The sequence below is a fragment of the Pogona vitticeps genome, chromosome 1 (assembly GCF_051106095.1).
Source record: "Pogona vitticeps strain Pit_001003342236 chromosome 1, PviZW2.1, whole genome shotgun sequence".
In the NCBI taxonomy this organism is placed as follows: domain Eukaryota; kingdom Metazoa; phylum Chordata; class Lepidosauria; order Squamata; family Agamidae; genus Pogona; species Pogona vitticeps.
Genome location: NC_135783.1, coordinates 323,262,352 through 323,276,950, shown reverse-complemented (window position 1 = coordinate 323,276,950; position 14,599 = coordinate 323,262,352). Strand labels below are relative to the sequence as shown.

The 14,599-nt window shown below is 40.5% G+C and overlaps 1 protein-coding gene across 2 annotated transcripts in view; it reads right to left on the bottom strand.

Moving 5' to 3' along the window:
• NRXN3 (neurexin 3) overlaps nucleotides 1–14,599 on the bottom strand; it is a 1,709,419-nt gene that overhangs the window by 796,374 nt on the left and 898,446 nt on the right. For both annotated transcript variants that reach the window (XM_078393277.1, XM_078393271.1), the window contains 3 exons: nucleotides 13,948–14,329; nucleotides 13,459–13,649; nucleotides 8,880–9,053 (listed from right to left, as the gene is read on the bottom strand). In XM_078393277.1, the coding sequence (XP_078249403.1) occupies nucleotides 8,880–9,053; nucleotides 13,459–13,649; nucleotides 13,948–14,329 (747 nt within the window). The remainder of the gene's footprint in view (nucleotides 1–8,879; nucleotides 9,054–13,458; nucleotides 13,650–13,947; nucleotides 14,330–14,599) is intronic.

The following is a 14,599-nucleotide window of genomic DNA, read 5'->3' as shown; positions in this document are numbered from 1 at the left end:
CTGATCCCAATGGAAATTCCAGGATTAGTAGTATGGTTAGGATTGTCCCACCCTTGTACAGGAGCACTAAAGGTTCCTTAGCTCCTGAAAGATCCAACCATCTCTGTAGATCAGCGAAGAAAAGCTAGCTCCACATTCAACTGTCATCTAAAGTGCACTTGATGGTTATATCCAAGAAATATTCTCAGTTGTGGTACCCAAGTCCCTTTGGGAGTATACATAGCTCCTCCCTTTTCAGTGTCATAGAAAATACTGAAGAACCAGTGGTTGTTGTGCATTTTTGGGGCTGTTTGGTCTTGTTCTGGAGGTTTTTCTTCCTAATGTTTCACCAATCTCTGTGGCCAGCATCGTCAGAGGACAGGAGCTAGAACTTTTCTACTTCTGGTGTTGTGTGTGGGATTGTTGAACCCTTTATTTCAGAAGGCCTTACATTTGGACTATCATAGTCCATATTCAGCTTCGATTTGCTCTTGTTGCAGTTGCTGTTATTGTTGGTGTGTTATTACCATTGTGGCGCAGTGGTTAAACTGGTGTATTGTAGCCAAAACTGTGCTCACGATCCAGGGTTCAATCCCAGGTAGCCGGCACAAGGTTGACTCAGCCTTCTATCCTTCCAAGGTCAGTAAAATGAGTACCCAGCTCGCTGGGGGGGAGGCAATGTGTAGCCTGCATAATTAATTTGTAAACCGCCCAGAGAGTGCTTGAAGCACTATGGGGCAGTATAAAAGCAGCACACTTTTCTTTTTTATTTTTCCCAGCTTAGGGTGTATTGCCTTCCTCTACTGTTGTTCTGATCTTTCTTAAACCTTTTTCTTTTTCTTTTATTGTACTTCAGTATTTCACTGAGTACTGATTTGGTGGGTTTTTGAAATTTGCTTGTTTGTTTTTTCCTGAAGTGCAGCTCATAAATCAACAAATGACATCTAGGAAGTGTGACTGGAGTTTCTAGTCTCCCAGTGTAACATGGGTAGCCACGTTAGTCTTTTGGAGGCAAAAATTACAGTCTTCAGGAACTTTAAGGAGTAACCTTTATTTGCTTGGCATAAGATTTTGTGGACTAGATACCACTTCATTGGATTCACAATAATGAAGTCCCTGAAGCTTACAACATGTAAAACTTGTTAATCTTTATGTTGCCACTAGACTCTTTGCTGGTCTCTCATAGTTTAGGCCAAAGGACAGTACAAAGTACAGTAGTACATAGATCATACTTATGATGAAAACGTTGAGCTGTTGAAGTCTACCTACCAGAAAGGTAAGAACCACAACTCCTACCTCAAATATAACCTGAATTTTGAAAAGCTAAAGCATGACATACTCTTGTTTCAGCAAGTAATGCAATAAGTTGTTCCTTTTCCATGGACACACTAAAATCTAAGGGTGTCTTACTACGGGATTTTACTTTTATGGGGATATTTTAAGACAAGATATGACAGCTCTGTATTTCCTCTAAGATCATCTAAGTTCTCAAAGATGTACTGCACATGCATTCAATAGAGATTCAACAAAACAAAGTCAGTGTTTATTGTTTATGGAGGCTTGATTCTTCATTTCAACAGCTGGAATGCTGTTACAAGAGCCAAAGAAGCTTATGATGAGATTTCTACTTAAAAATAATTGTGTACACTTTTGTTAATGATATGGTTGAAATTATAAATAGTGCTGTCTCAAGAGAAACAATCTGTGGCATCACCAAGTAGCACACACAAGGAAACCTTGGAGAGCTGCTGCCAGTTGGTGTAGACAATAACAAGGTTGACCAGTGATTTGACTCAATCTAAGGCAGCTTCCTATGTTTTTATCCTGCCCATATTTCTATTGCTAAAACATTGATTGACTAGAATCAGTCTTTGGTTTTAGAATTTCTTTTCCCTGCAGAAGGCAAAGGAGTTCAGATAATGGAAGTGAACAAGCAAATGTCTCATAAAATCCTCCAGAATACTGTAAAGAGTGTAAAAGCATTCATTTACATCACTGGAGGAAGAAATCTGACACAACATTCATCCCTCAGCTGCACTAAAGGGTGGATAAGAAATATACTAGCCTTCCTAGCTTATTATTTTCAGAAAATAGCAGCATAAAATGCTAGTACATGAATGGCAAAGGTTACATTCTACCACACTGGCTTCACCTTAACTTTCAACCCTATGTACACTTATGTTGGAATAAGACCCACTCAACAAGGACTTACTTCCAAACAGATACAGAGTGGTACTGCATTTATTACCCCACAAATGAGAACAGGGAGTACAGTTTATTTTGGTTCTCCGCACTGCTACAAATCTTGCATGTATGCTTTGCTTTGATAGTACATGTCACTATCTATAGATCACTTGGTTCAAGGGTCTAGCTGTAGAGCCAGTGGGCAGAAGTTTGAATCCCTACTTCAGATGGGCACTTACTATGGTTCAGTACTTTGGCACAGTTTGCTGGATTGGGTCCACAGGCATTGTGCAAACACCCCAGATTCCACACTTGGCCTCCTCTGGTGGGAAACCACTCAGAGAAGGCGGTGGGGCAGGGAAGCACGCAGTGCTGCTTCTGATGAGGAACCCATGGGAGGAGGAGGAGGGGTATGGAATCCAGAGGACCCACACAACACCTGCAACCCCAATCAGTGCCAAAGTGCCTAACTGTGTCCATCTCTGATCCCTACTGTGTTTTCCAGGGGAGGGGCCAGATGACACTTTATAGTGTGTGTCTGTGTGGCTGATGTTATGCGTCCTGCCACCCATGCAGCCTTGGGCAAATGACATAGTCCCAGGGTATCACTATAAGGAGGCCTAGAAAACCACTTTTGAGTATTTTATATCTGGAAGGGTTTCCACAAGTTGCCATCAACTTGATGGCGCATAATTATTTATTAGATATAAAAACACTGGGATGGCAATTCCTTCTCTAGTGAAGGATTCTGGTTCTCCATCTGTTAACCTGTACTAGTGGGGAAAAAACTTTGAGGAACTTTTTAAAATGAGAGAGAATGCAATTTCTTTCTTCTCTTTCATTCCTCCTGAACATTTATGCCAAGAATAACATCATTTCTATGGAAAAAAATACTTCAGTCTCAGACTGATTCCTCAAGAACTCTTAAAATTGTAACATCAGGGGTTGCCCCTCAAAATGCCTTTTTCACATTTTCACAGAACTCAAGCAGCTGCATCTAGTATAGATAAAAAAATCAGAGATGAAGAGGAAGGGGAACTACTTAGCACCACGAACATACTTCTTCATTAACAGAAGGTTTTACTAAGACCTCAATTGTAATGGAAAGTGTTGTCAAGATCTGAACTCATTCTTCAAGACTGGCTATTTTACCACATAATGATACTTTTGAAAAAGTCAAAAGTCATTATGGGGTTTGATGATGAAAGGGAAAAATTGATCAGTAGTTTTATATGTTAACACTTGGTTGCTAATATCATGACTGTTCTGAGAACAAAGTATATTTATGGGCAGGTTGCATTAACTAGAGTCTAGTATTAGGTTTAACGTCAGATGGTGGGCCAAATGGAGATGGTAGGAAACAGCTAACAAATGTCTCATGAAATACCGATGGTGTCGTAAACAAGCAAAACACACCACACAGAGTTACTCATTGGAGAATGTTGTAATTCATTGCAATTTTCTACTGGACTATCTGCTAAACCTTACCATTTGTGAGCAGAGTCCAGCTGTTGATATCAATGGCACAATCACCAGCTGTTAATATGAGCTTAAGACGGCTAATTTTGAAGGGATCTCATCTTCTAAAACCTTTTCTTTTCTTTTTGTATTTAAAAGTAAAGTTATTATTTCTTCAGAATAATAATAATAATTCCTAATGCAACAAATAGTTGCATAATCAATGGATACTAGTTATGGAGAGACAGGTGATAAATGAGGAAGGCTTTCTTCTCTGGTCATTCAAGTCACAGGCTTCGCTCTCCTGAGTTGTTAAACTATGTCAGATAAACATCTGGGGCAAGGGAGTCTACTATCTGACCAAACATTGTCGATGGAAAAAAAGATGACCAGAACTGAACATAGATGTGCCCTTTGTGGGATCTTAAGCAGAATTAAGAATGTGACTTCTACTGACCTCAAGAAACCAAGTTAACTGACATCTGAGAAGTATACCATTCTCCCTTCCATATTCCTCACATTAAGTCTTTGACTTTTCTAGAAGGCATTTTGTGGGTAGTCTGTTGTTGTCTGGTAGATATATTTGGCTTCTGTTCACATTGTTATTTAAATATTATTTATTTATGTTACTGTTTCTTGTTACGTGTCTACAAGTCAGAGCTAACTTTTAGCAACTCTAACAGGGCTTTCAAGAAAAGAAATTGAAGAGAGTGATGTGGTCTTTACACAGTAGAATGGATGACTAGGTGCTATCTTTATTCGGTCATACAGTCCACTCCCACAGGCATGCACCAGTTCTAAAGAGCTGGGATGTGATATCTAATCAATAGCTACCAGAGCAATACAGTAGTTTGAAAACCATACCTCAAATGCAGCCTGCATTTTAAAAAAACTTACCCCTAAGAAACAAGTCTGGCACAACCATTTGCCATGAACTTTTGGGACTCTAATTCCTCTGCACTACCAACAAGACACCAGTGCATGTCTGAGGAAGTCACTTTGATCTGTAAGAGCTAGTAGATTTTACAATGTTTAAGTGGTCTAATAAAGGTATCACCTACCTCTGCATTGTATAGGGCTTTCAGGGTAAGTGATATATTTAAGCAGTGTTTTTACCAGCTCCACACCCCCAGTAAATTCCCATGGTTGAGTAGGGACTCTAACATAGGAGTCTAAATCTAGTACTCTATTCATTACACAACACTGGGTATCCTGATTTTATTGTACCATGGTAGAATTTCCTTTTGGAAATGGAGGAAAATGAGCTGGTTTTTTGTTTTTTTTTTACTTCTTCTCTTTATTGTGATGATTTTTTATTATTATCATTATATCCATATCTGATTTTATTTCCCTCCTTTGGATCCATCTTTATGGGAGAAAGCAGGTCTGAGTTATTAATATATATACATATATAAATGAATTTATTCATTTTTTCACCTGTGTCCAATTAAAATTAATTCAAGAGAATTTTATGGCTCCAACATATAACCTGCTGATTCCAACATCTAGTGATCTTCTCCTATAACTCTTTCATCCAACACTGGGGGGGGGGAGGGTCTTCTCTAACTGAGAGATTTTCTTATGCTGATGAAAGTTCTCTAGTTTATATATAACTAATGCCTAGAACATGTCATTTGACACAGCCTTTCTGCCTTGAATGCCACTCAAGATGATTATGTCATCCCACAGCTGAACACCTGAGGGCTTTGTGATAACCACCAGCTAAGGCTTGGATTCCTCACAGCTGGGCGCAACAAAGCCCTTGGCTTTGCTAAAATACCTTTTCAGGAGTATATGAGCTGCCTGCAAAGCACTGATCAGCCCTTTAACAGGATAAAGGAGTAGTGCCAACATCTTCTGTGTCAAGTGCTGCAAAAGGGGCATAGCAACCATGACTTCAAATCCAAGGGAATATCCACAATCATGGTTACTTCTTAATTCATGCCTCAAATGTTCAGCTGACGATTTGAATTTGGATCAGACTGCGTGTTAACATGTCCTTCCGCAAAATGTGTGTCTCTCTTCCACAGTATTATTTCTAGGTTAGTGACAATTTATAGCCAAAGGTACTTATTTGTTTCCCACTTGTGCTGTCTCTTACTTGCTATTCCATCATAATACAGCCTCTATTTTCTTGTTTATTTTTTATGAGTCAGCATTGTAATACTAACTGGGAAACAGGCTGGCTGGATCGCCCAATGGTTTGGTATCTTGCTGCAGAGCCAGAGGTTGGGAGTTTAATTCCCCACTGGGCCTCTTGTGAGTAGAGCCAACCTATGTGGCCTTGGGCAAGCTAAACATATATACTTATACATTTTATGGGCCCAAATCCTGTTACACAGCTATGCCCATGTAATAAAGATTTGTGCAGTCATCATGATAATCTTGCTGGAAAGCTCAGTGGTTTAGGTATCTGGCTGCAGAGTTAGGTTGGGAGTTCAATTTTCCACTGTGCCTCCTAAAAGCAGAGTCAGCCTATATGGCCTTGGGCAAACTGCACAGTCCCAGGCCACCCCGAGAAGAAGGGAGTGGTAAATCTCTTTTGAGTATTCTCTCCCTGGAAAAACCCTGAAAAGGGTCACCATAAGTCAGAATTTACTACGCGGGACATGATTATTAAATGAGAAACAGAAGATAAAGGAGACTGTCTTAGACTGAGTCAGGCCACTAGAGGTCATGAGCTCTACTATTGTTTGTGCTGACAGTGACTCTCAGATATCAGATTAAGATCTTTCCCAGTTTGGCTCAGATCCCTGAACTGGTGATGCCACAAGATTGGATTAGAAATCTGCAAAAATATGTTCCACCTTTGCAGTTCAGTTTCTCCTGTTCTGAGCTGTTTGTGTGCCTTTTTAAGTATGGTTAATATTAATTAAAAAGACAATTATATAACCAGGGGCATGCTGGCAATCCTCCTGGTGCCAAAGAACTAAATAAGCAGCCTTCCATAAAATTGTGTTTATTTTAGAGTATTAGAAGCCCATTCTGGCAAGACACAAGGGCCATCAACCAGTAAAACACAGCCACCTCTGCGATACAGAGCACAGTAGGGCACTAACACACTAGAAAAACTGTGTACAGTATCTAAAAACTTGAGCGGCTTAAGGAAAGAATGATAAATTCAGTAATGGAGCCCTACAAGCACCCTAGTGTGACTTAGCTAAACCAGTCATAACATTATTCTGTTCCCATGATGGTAAAATGATGTAAGTCCCAGACTGAATGCAAGTACTATGCCCTGTGTATATCACCAAATTGATTTGGATTCTAATGGCAAACTCCCTGCGCTCACAGCACAACAACGTCTCTGCCGATAATCTTGCACGTGAGCCAACCGGCATTCCAGCGAGGGTGGCACTTCCCAGAAGGAGGCATTGGGAACTATTGAGAGGGTGGGATGATTTTTCTGCATGCAAAATGAAGACGTGTAGAATGGCAAGTTTCTAAAGAGTGAATTTTTCCTTCTAAGTACTTCGCTATGGTGGTGATGTTCTACTGATCTTGCCTGCTTCTCAGAGAAATCCCGCCTTCATTTTTTTCTAATGGAGAATGCTTTTGCAGAAGACACACCATTCAGCCCTCTCTCTCTCTCTCTCTTTTTTCATTTTCTCGCAAAATCAAAACACAGCACAGAACAAGAGCATCTGGAAGTAGTATCTTGTTTATTTCAGCATCTTATAAAATGCAAGAGACTGGTTAGCCCCACAGCCCTGGGTCTCTCAGACTCCTGGGAAGGCTGATGGGAACATACAGGAACAAGCTATTAAAAATAACAATTAGGCATAGAGAACATATCATCTGGTACCTCACAGAAGACAGTCAGAAACTAGGAGATGCACAGCCACTTGTGGAGCACACTATTTATGGTTTTCTAAGCATAGACTTTTCACATGGCCGCTGTTCACAGCTATTTCCCTAAATGGGATCTAATGACAATGGCATTTGGTGGCCTGTCAGCTAAAAGGCAGACTTTACTAGAACATAAAATCTTGGCAGTGAGATTTGCTGTTTTTCTTAACTGCGGCAGCAACGGCACAATCTGGGAAGCGCCATTCTGCCCTCGTTTGTTTTGCTTCCTGTCATCACTTTCTCAGAGTGATTCACAACACAGAAGCCTTTCCAATGGCCTCCATGTAAGAGTCATAATGTTTGAATTAGTCCCAAATGATATGATGTAAGGGAGGAACTGTTCTCAGACAGCCATGATGTCTTTGGTAAGAGATTGCCAAAAACGTGATGTTGCAGGGCTGACTTGGAATGCAATTTGTAATGGATGATTACATCCTAACGGCAGCAAAAGCTGGCATTTGCGGAAATAAGATACACCAATGCATATGCATCCTTCAGCTGCCTAATTCAAAAGCACCAGCAGACCCCTGCTGTTTCTATATTTTGTCATTTTGACTTGTTTTGTTGGCACTGTTCAATTGGCATGGCTGTAGGGGGGTGTTGCAAAGGGCCCACAAAAATGTAAGGCCATTTTGCTCAACTCATGCTAAATTATTAAACACCTTCTCTTTTGAAAAGAGATCTGCTGACACCTATATAGTTTAAAAACTCCCCAAGAGAAATAGATTGCTGATAAATACAGGTGCATGAATGGAAAGTCAGTTTAACTCCAATGCTGGGCAACAAAGCTTTGCATATGAAAGCTTGGGGATTTTCAACTGGCTTTAACCGCTAGTCATTTCACATGGTTTGTTGTGAGGGTGAGGGTGGTCCTTTTTGCAATGTGGCCTTTAAAAAACAAAACCAGCTTTTGGCAAATTTCCACCACTAGTTTTCAATTCACAGCTCCATGCCCTGCTCCAATATGAGGCTTATGTTGCAATATATTGCTTGTCACCGAAAGGTATATTGCATCTTTGCTGAAATTGAAGTTTAATTTTGAAATATATAAAAAGTTGATTAATATCATAACCAATTGCATAGTAATTTTTTTTAAAAAAAGCCAACTGTAGTGCCTTCTATATCTCACACCCCTCAATTAGTAGATGCAAAACATATCCAATAAAAATGTATATAATAGTGTGTGTGTGGATCTTAGACAATCACAGCTCATTCCTTTTCACGTGTTGCACATTGCAGGTGGCTACAAATGTGGAAGTGGCATGTGGACAGCAATGTGGGTGGGGGCGTCACAATGAGTGTAAACCAATAAGAGGATCTATGAAGGAAATGGATGAGGATGCAAAGAACACCAAGGAAAAAAGGAGGGCTATGGAGAAAGAAGGAACTGCATTTTAGGCAGGCTATACCTTCACATCCACGCTCAATCTGCCCACTGCGGTGCAAAGCATCATTAATAAGGTCTGGCAGGCGTCCATTCAAGTCCACTGATGCAAGGCAGCCTTGAAACCCATCACGGGATGCCACCAATTTTGGAAGGTTGCTGTACATTCCTTGGGCAAGACCAGCGATGTAAAGATCACCTGGAGGGAAAGCAGGCAACACCACAAGGGAAAGGGAAAAGAAGTCAAAAAGCAGTGTCATTTACAGATATATTGCACACAATGGGAAGGATTACTTTTTTGGATTACAGCTCCAAGAGTATACCAAAAGACTTGTTGGCTAGGACATTTTGGAAGTTCTCATTCAAAAAGGCAACCTTTCTTATTTCTGCCACTACATTTGTGTGATTCCTCTCTTTAACAAGAAGGCAGATGTTGCAACAAGAACACAATGTGATATAAAAAACAGTCAGTGATAGAAAAAAGAGCTATTTTACTCAATTTCTGTGTCAAGGAAAGAAAAATGCAAAATGAGAATCAAAACAGCAACTCCTTGCAATGGACACCTACATTTGCATATGGGAAAATTCACTGCCCTTTTTCTGTAGAAGTCTGAAACCAATCGTCCTTAAATTCAATGAACATGTGAAAGATTTTTGGAGGACACATGGGCTAACCCTACCCATTGCTAGTAACTCGACACTACCCCTCCCCTGATGAGGGTCCACAAGACATTCATGAGAAGGAGCTGGGAATCAAGCCCCATAAGGAACAGCTAAAGGAAGCGGATAGGTTTACCTTGGAAAAGAGATGGTTGAAAGGTGTCACAGGGAAGAGGGAGAAAGCTTGAGTTTTGCACAGAAGGGAGAACCCAAAAGTAAAATGTTCAAATTATAAGCAAGAAGACTCTGACTAAACATTAGGTAGAACTTGTTTATAATAAAAGCTGCCATGGATTAGTTTGGAAGGTGGTGGGCTTTCATTCATCAGATATTGTTAAACAGAGGGTAGATAGCCATCTGCCAGGGATGCTTTAGCTAAAAATGTCCTGCATGGGCAGAAGGTGGATAGATGCCCCTCTGTTCCCTTCTTTGTTTACAGTTCTGTGATTTTTTACATGCAGATACTCTTACCCTTCAGCAGAAGCCCTGCCCAATCAGGGCTGCTCAAGGGCAGGAATTCTCTACATGTAGTATTAACTGTGTCTATGGAATGGAAGAAGATGCAATCTACTGAAGGCAGAAAAGAAGGCTAGAAAGACTAATCCTGTGTGGAAGTTCTAATGTCCTCGTGTTCAGTCACTCTAACAGAGTGGTGGGGGATTGGTGGCCTTCCAGATATTTTGCATTTCATCTCTTATCATTAGTCATTCTCACTCCTGGGAGCAGCAGGTCAAACTATGTAGAGGACCAAAGGTCTGACATATGCATACAGTGCATTCCATGTTCAAACTGTTTGGTCAGCGGACCCTTTCATGTTGCAGATGGGAGATCATGATTCAGTTCTCTCCCATACAAATCTCTCTGTCAACTGGATGTCAGAGAAAAATGACCTCTCAATATATTTTCCTTAACACACTAGTATTCCGTGCAGTTTATGTCTATCTGTGGGGTGTTTACATTTTAGGGCTGTTTTGTGAATGTTGTTTTTCTGAATTCCAATATAAACTCATCTGGCCTGTCCCTCCTGCAGCAATGGACAGTCCTGAACTTTTCGTATTCACTAACTTTCACAGAAATACTGATTTTGATGATGTGGAAATTCTATTTATATGGATGAATCAGTGATGGCCAATACACACATGTTATAATTTGCAGCCAAATCAATTCCTATCTGAAACAATTACATCAAAATACATTTTAAGAATGCTCATGGCACAGTGGTTAAACTGCAGTACTTCAGTCAATATTCTGCTCATGTCTTGAGTTCCATCCCAAGAGGTTCTGGTAGCTGGCTCAGTTAACTCTGACTTCTATCCTTCCAAGGTCAGTAAATTGAGTCCCCGGCTCGGGGGCGGGGCGACAATGTGTAGCTTGCATAATTAATTTATAAACAGCCCTGAAAGTGCTTTAAGCACTACAGAGTGGTATATAAACACCTCAATTTGCTTTATATTTTGAGTGGAAATGCCTTTAGAACTTTGTACTTCAAATACATTTAGAAATGAGTATTTTGTGAGAAAATAGATAATGAAATGCACATTTAAATAATATTTATACGGGGTGGTTGTGCTGATTTAAAAATAATGCAAATGAATACAGAACTGAGGTGGTCTGGACTTACTGGCAAATATGCATGACAAAAGCATCTACTGCAAACAGAAAAATTCACTTATCCCTTACTAGGAGCATCATGACAAAATGGTTAAACTGCTGTACTGCAGCCAAAACTGTGCTCACAACCTGGGGTTCAACCCCAGGAAGCCGGCTCAAGGTTGACTCAGCCTTCTATCCTTCTGAGGTCAGTAAAATGAGTACCCAGCTCATGGGGGGGGGGGAATGTGTACCCTGCATAATTAACTCGTAAATTGCCCAGAGAGTGCTTGAAGCACTATAGGGCAGTATATAAGCAGCATGCTTTTACATGTTTGTGTTTGTGCCCGTGAAAACACATGACCTAACCTATAGCCTGCTCTACTAGGCATGAGGATTTCATTTCCATGCTAAAACTTATCAGTCTTGGAAGAGCTTACCTTCATCTCACACATTCGTCTTCATCTTTTACTGACTAAAGCAGCAGATTATAACATTTATATATGAATTGACCATAACAAGTATATCCTTACAAACAGAATTTTCACGTCATGCAATATCAACAGAAACAGTTATTTTTGATGGACAGTTATCCATGCAGGAAGATACATCACTTTTCTCACTGTTGAACGGACCCATTAACTGCAGGGGGGAATCCCATGAGATACTGGCATCTCATGGGTAAGCCTAGTTAGCTATGCTCCGTTCCTAGCCCCTGAAGACTCTAAGACAGCAAATGTTTTGCTATCTTCCACTTATGTTCCTCTTAATCTATGCTCCTCGGGTCAATCTTTGGCAGGGAGCATTCTTACAGTTGAACTGATCTGTCTGATGTGATGCTGTCTGTTCCAACCCATACCTGAATCTCAAGCAGTGAAGGTATTTCCTAGATCTGCTACTTAAGCTTTTGAAATGGTTACAGATTTAACTTGGGGTGTTTTGGATAAACCTCATACTGTAAGTTCTTTCTGAGGGGCAGGGGAAGGGAGAAAAGATATACGTATTCTCAAACATGAAAAGAAATTTAAGGGCAAGGGCATGCCACTGGGGACCAAGACGAAGTCCAAGACCATCCATCTCATGGCATTTCCGATTACTGTGTACACATGTGAAAGCCAGAGATTCGGAAAAGCTGTCAGAAAAACAGTGAGTCATTTGAAATGAGCTGCTGGAGAAGAGCTTTATGGATGCCATAGACCATAAGAAAAACAAACCAAATAGATGTTAGATCAAATCAAGCCTCAATTCTCCCTAGAAGCAAAAAATGACTAAACTGAGGCTATTATATTTGGTGGCGCTGTGGGCTAAACCGCAGAAGCGTGTGCTGCAGGGTCAGAAGATCAAGCAGTCGTAAGATCGAATCCACGCAACGGAGTGAGCGCCCGTCACTTGTCCCAGCTCCCGCCAACCTAGTGGTTCGAAAGCATGCAAATGCAAGTAGATAAATAGGGACCACCTCGGTGGGAAGGTAACAGCGTTCCGTGTCTAAGTCGCACTGGCCATGTGACCACGGAAGATTGTCTTCGGACAAAACGCTGGCTCTGTGACTTGGAAATGGGGATGAGCACCGCCCCCTAGAGTCGAACACGACTGGACAAAAATTGTCAAGGGGAACCTTTTCCTTTACCTATTATATTTTGGGCATATCATGAGTAGACAAAGCTCAATGGAAAGGGCAATAATGCTGGGAAAATTTGAAGGCAGCAGGAATAGAGGAAGACCATACATGAGATGGATTGACTTAAGAAAGGAAACCATGGCCTTATGTTGCAAAACCTGAGCAAGGCTCTGGATGATAGGACCTTCTGGAGGTCACTAACTCATGAGGTCTTTGTAAGTTGTGAATGATTTGACTGTACATAAGAACAAATTTTGCATATAAATTCTATGTTCTACCACTGAGTTATGGCCCTTGTTTGCCCACATCCAACTTTCAGATGGTGGCCAGTATTCTGTTGTGTAGCTCCAACTGTGTGGTGTGATTGATATATCAGCCATAGCAGATGGTCACTAATGAAATGCTGAAATCCTGTTGCTCAGCATAGTAAATTGCAATTAGAATAGGCCCACTGAGTCAATTACACTAGTAGGGACATACTATTATAAGCAACAGGATTTCAGCCAATTAGCTCTTTTTTCAGTTCAAAATGTTTGTGACTCTGTATCATTGTGCACAAGTTATGCACACCTTATATTGAAAAAGCAACTCTTTCATTCACAGGAATCTGCCACGGCAGTTTACACATGCAAAGCTGCGCAATAGAATACTGGCAATAAGTTAAGTAAGAAAATACCAAGAGATGGCAAGCATTGGTGAATAACTACTGTATTGAGTACTGTATCTAGTTACTTACCCTTAAGGTCAAGGTTCTTGGCACCATTGATAACCTGAGTAACCATCCTGGTGTCCACTTTTAGGCTGTGGGTGTTACTGTTGTCTCGGGTGATGACTACATTGTGCCACTGGTTGTCATTTAAAGGCCGATCACTATTGCCCTTGATGACATTTGGTCCATTCCCTAGGTCAAACACATAATGTATATACCTGCGAATGACACGAGTGCCTGCTTAGAAGAAATTCCAGAAAAAAATATATGAATTTGAAAAGAAAGACAGAAGGATCATTTTTATTTTATATTAAATATTTCAAGTTATTATCCATTGACATGAACTAGAATAACTAGCATGGGCTTGAACATAATGTGTAAAACTGGAGCTCCAAATTACTTCTTGGAGAAAAAGAGGTAAGAGGAAAAAATAATGGATCACCAGACTAGCGAAATTGTGACTGCACACAACGATTGACCAATTTGATCTCGGAGCTGACGATGGATCTCACTTACCCTTTAACCAGTTCGACGGCAATGAAATCATTTCCATCCCCACTGTTGAAAAGGATGAAACCATCGGCAGAGGTTGTCTTGAACTGAAAGAAGAGGTGCATGGATGTATAGGCCTGCAGGGTTGCTAAGCTCAGGTAGCTGCTCTTGGTTTTGAAAGTGACAGGATCAGCGATGATGTTACGAAGCCCAAAACGGGCTTTCAATTCACAGTAGTCTATGTCACCATTCTTGCACAAGTCAATATACAGAAGACCATTGAACATGAGGCTCTGGAGGTGGCCAATGAAGCTGGAAGGAAGGACGGAGATGTATCGCTTTTCTGTCATTATCCCAGTCTCAATGTTGTGGAATTCCAAGCGAGTATGGTCACCAACCATAGTTCCTGGGGATTAGAACACAATAAAGTTGAAGAAAGTTCTTGAATACTAATGAAATTGGTAGCAACACTTGTCCTTCACAGTTAATCCAGCAGAGTTGCTGTTATAAGAACTGAACTACTGAGTGTAACCATTTTTTCCTGTTATAATCTAGATTACTTAGTCTAAATCTAGAGCATACACAGATAGGGTTTAGGATCTATCTATCTATCTATCTATCTATCTATCTATCTATCTATCTATCTATCTATCTATCTATCTATCTATCTATCTAT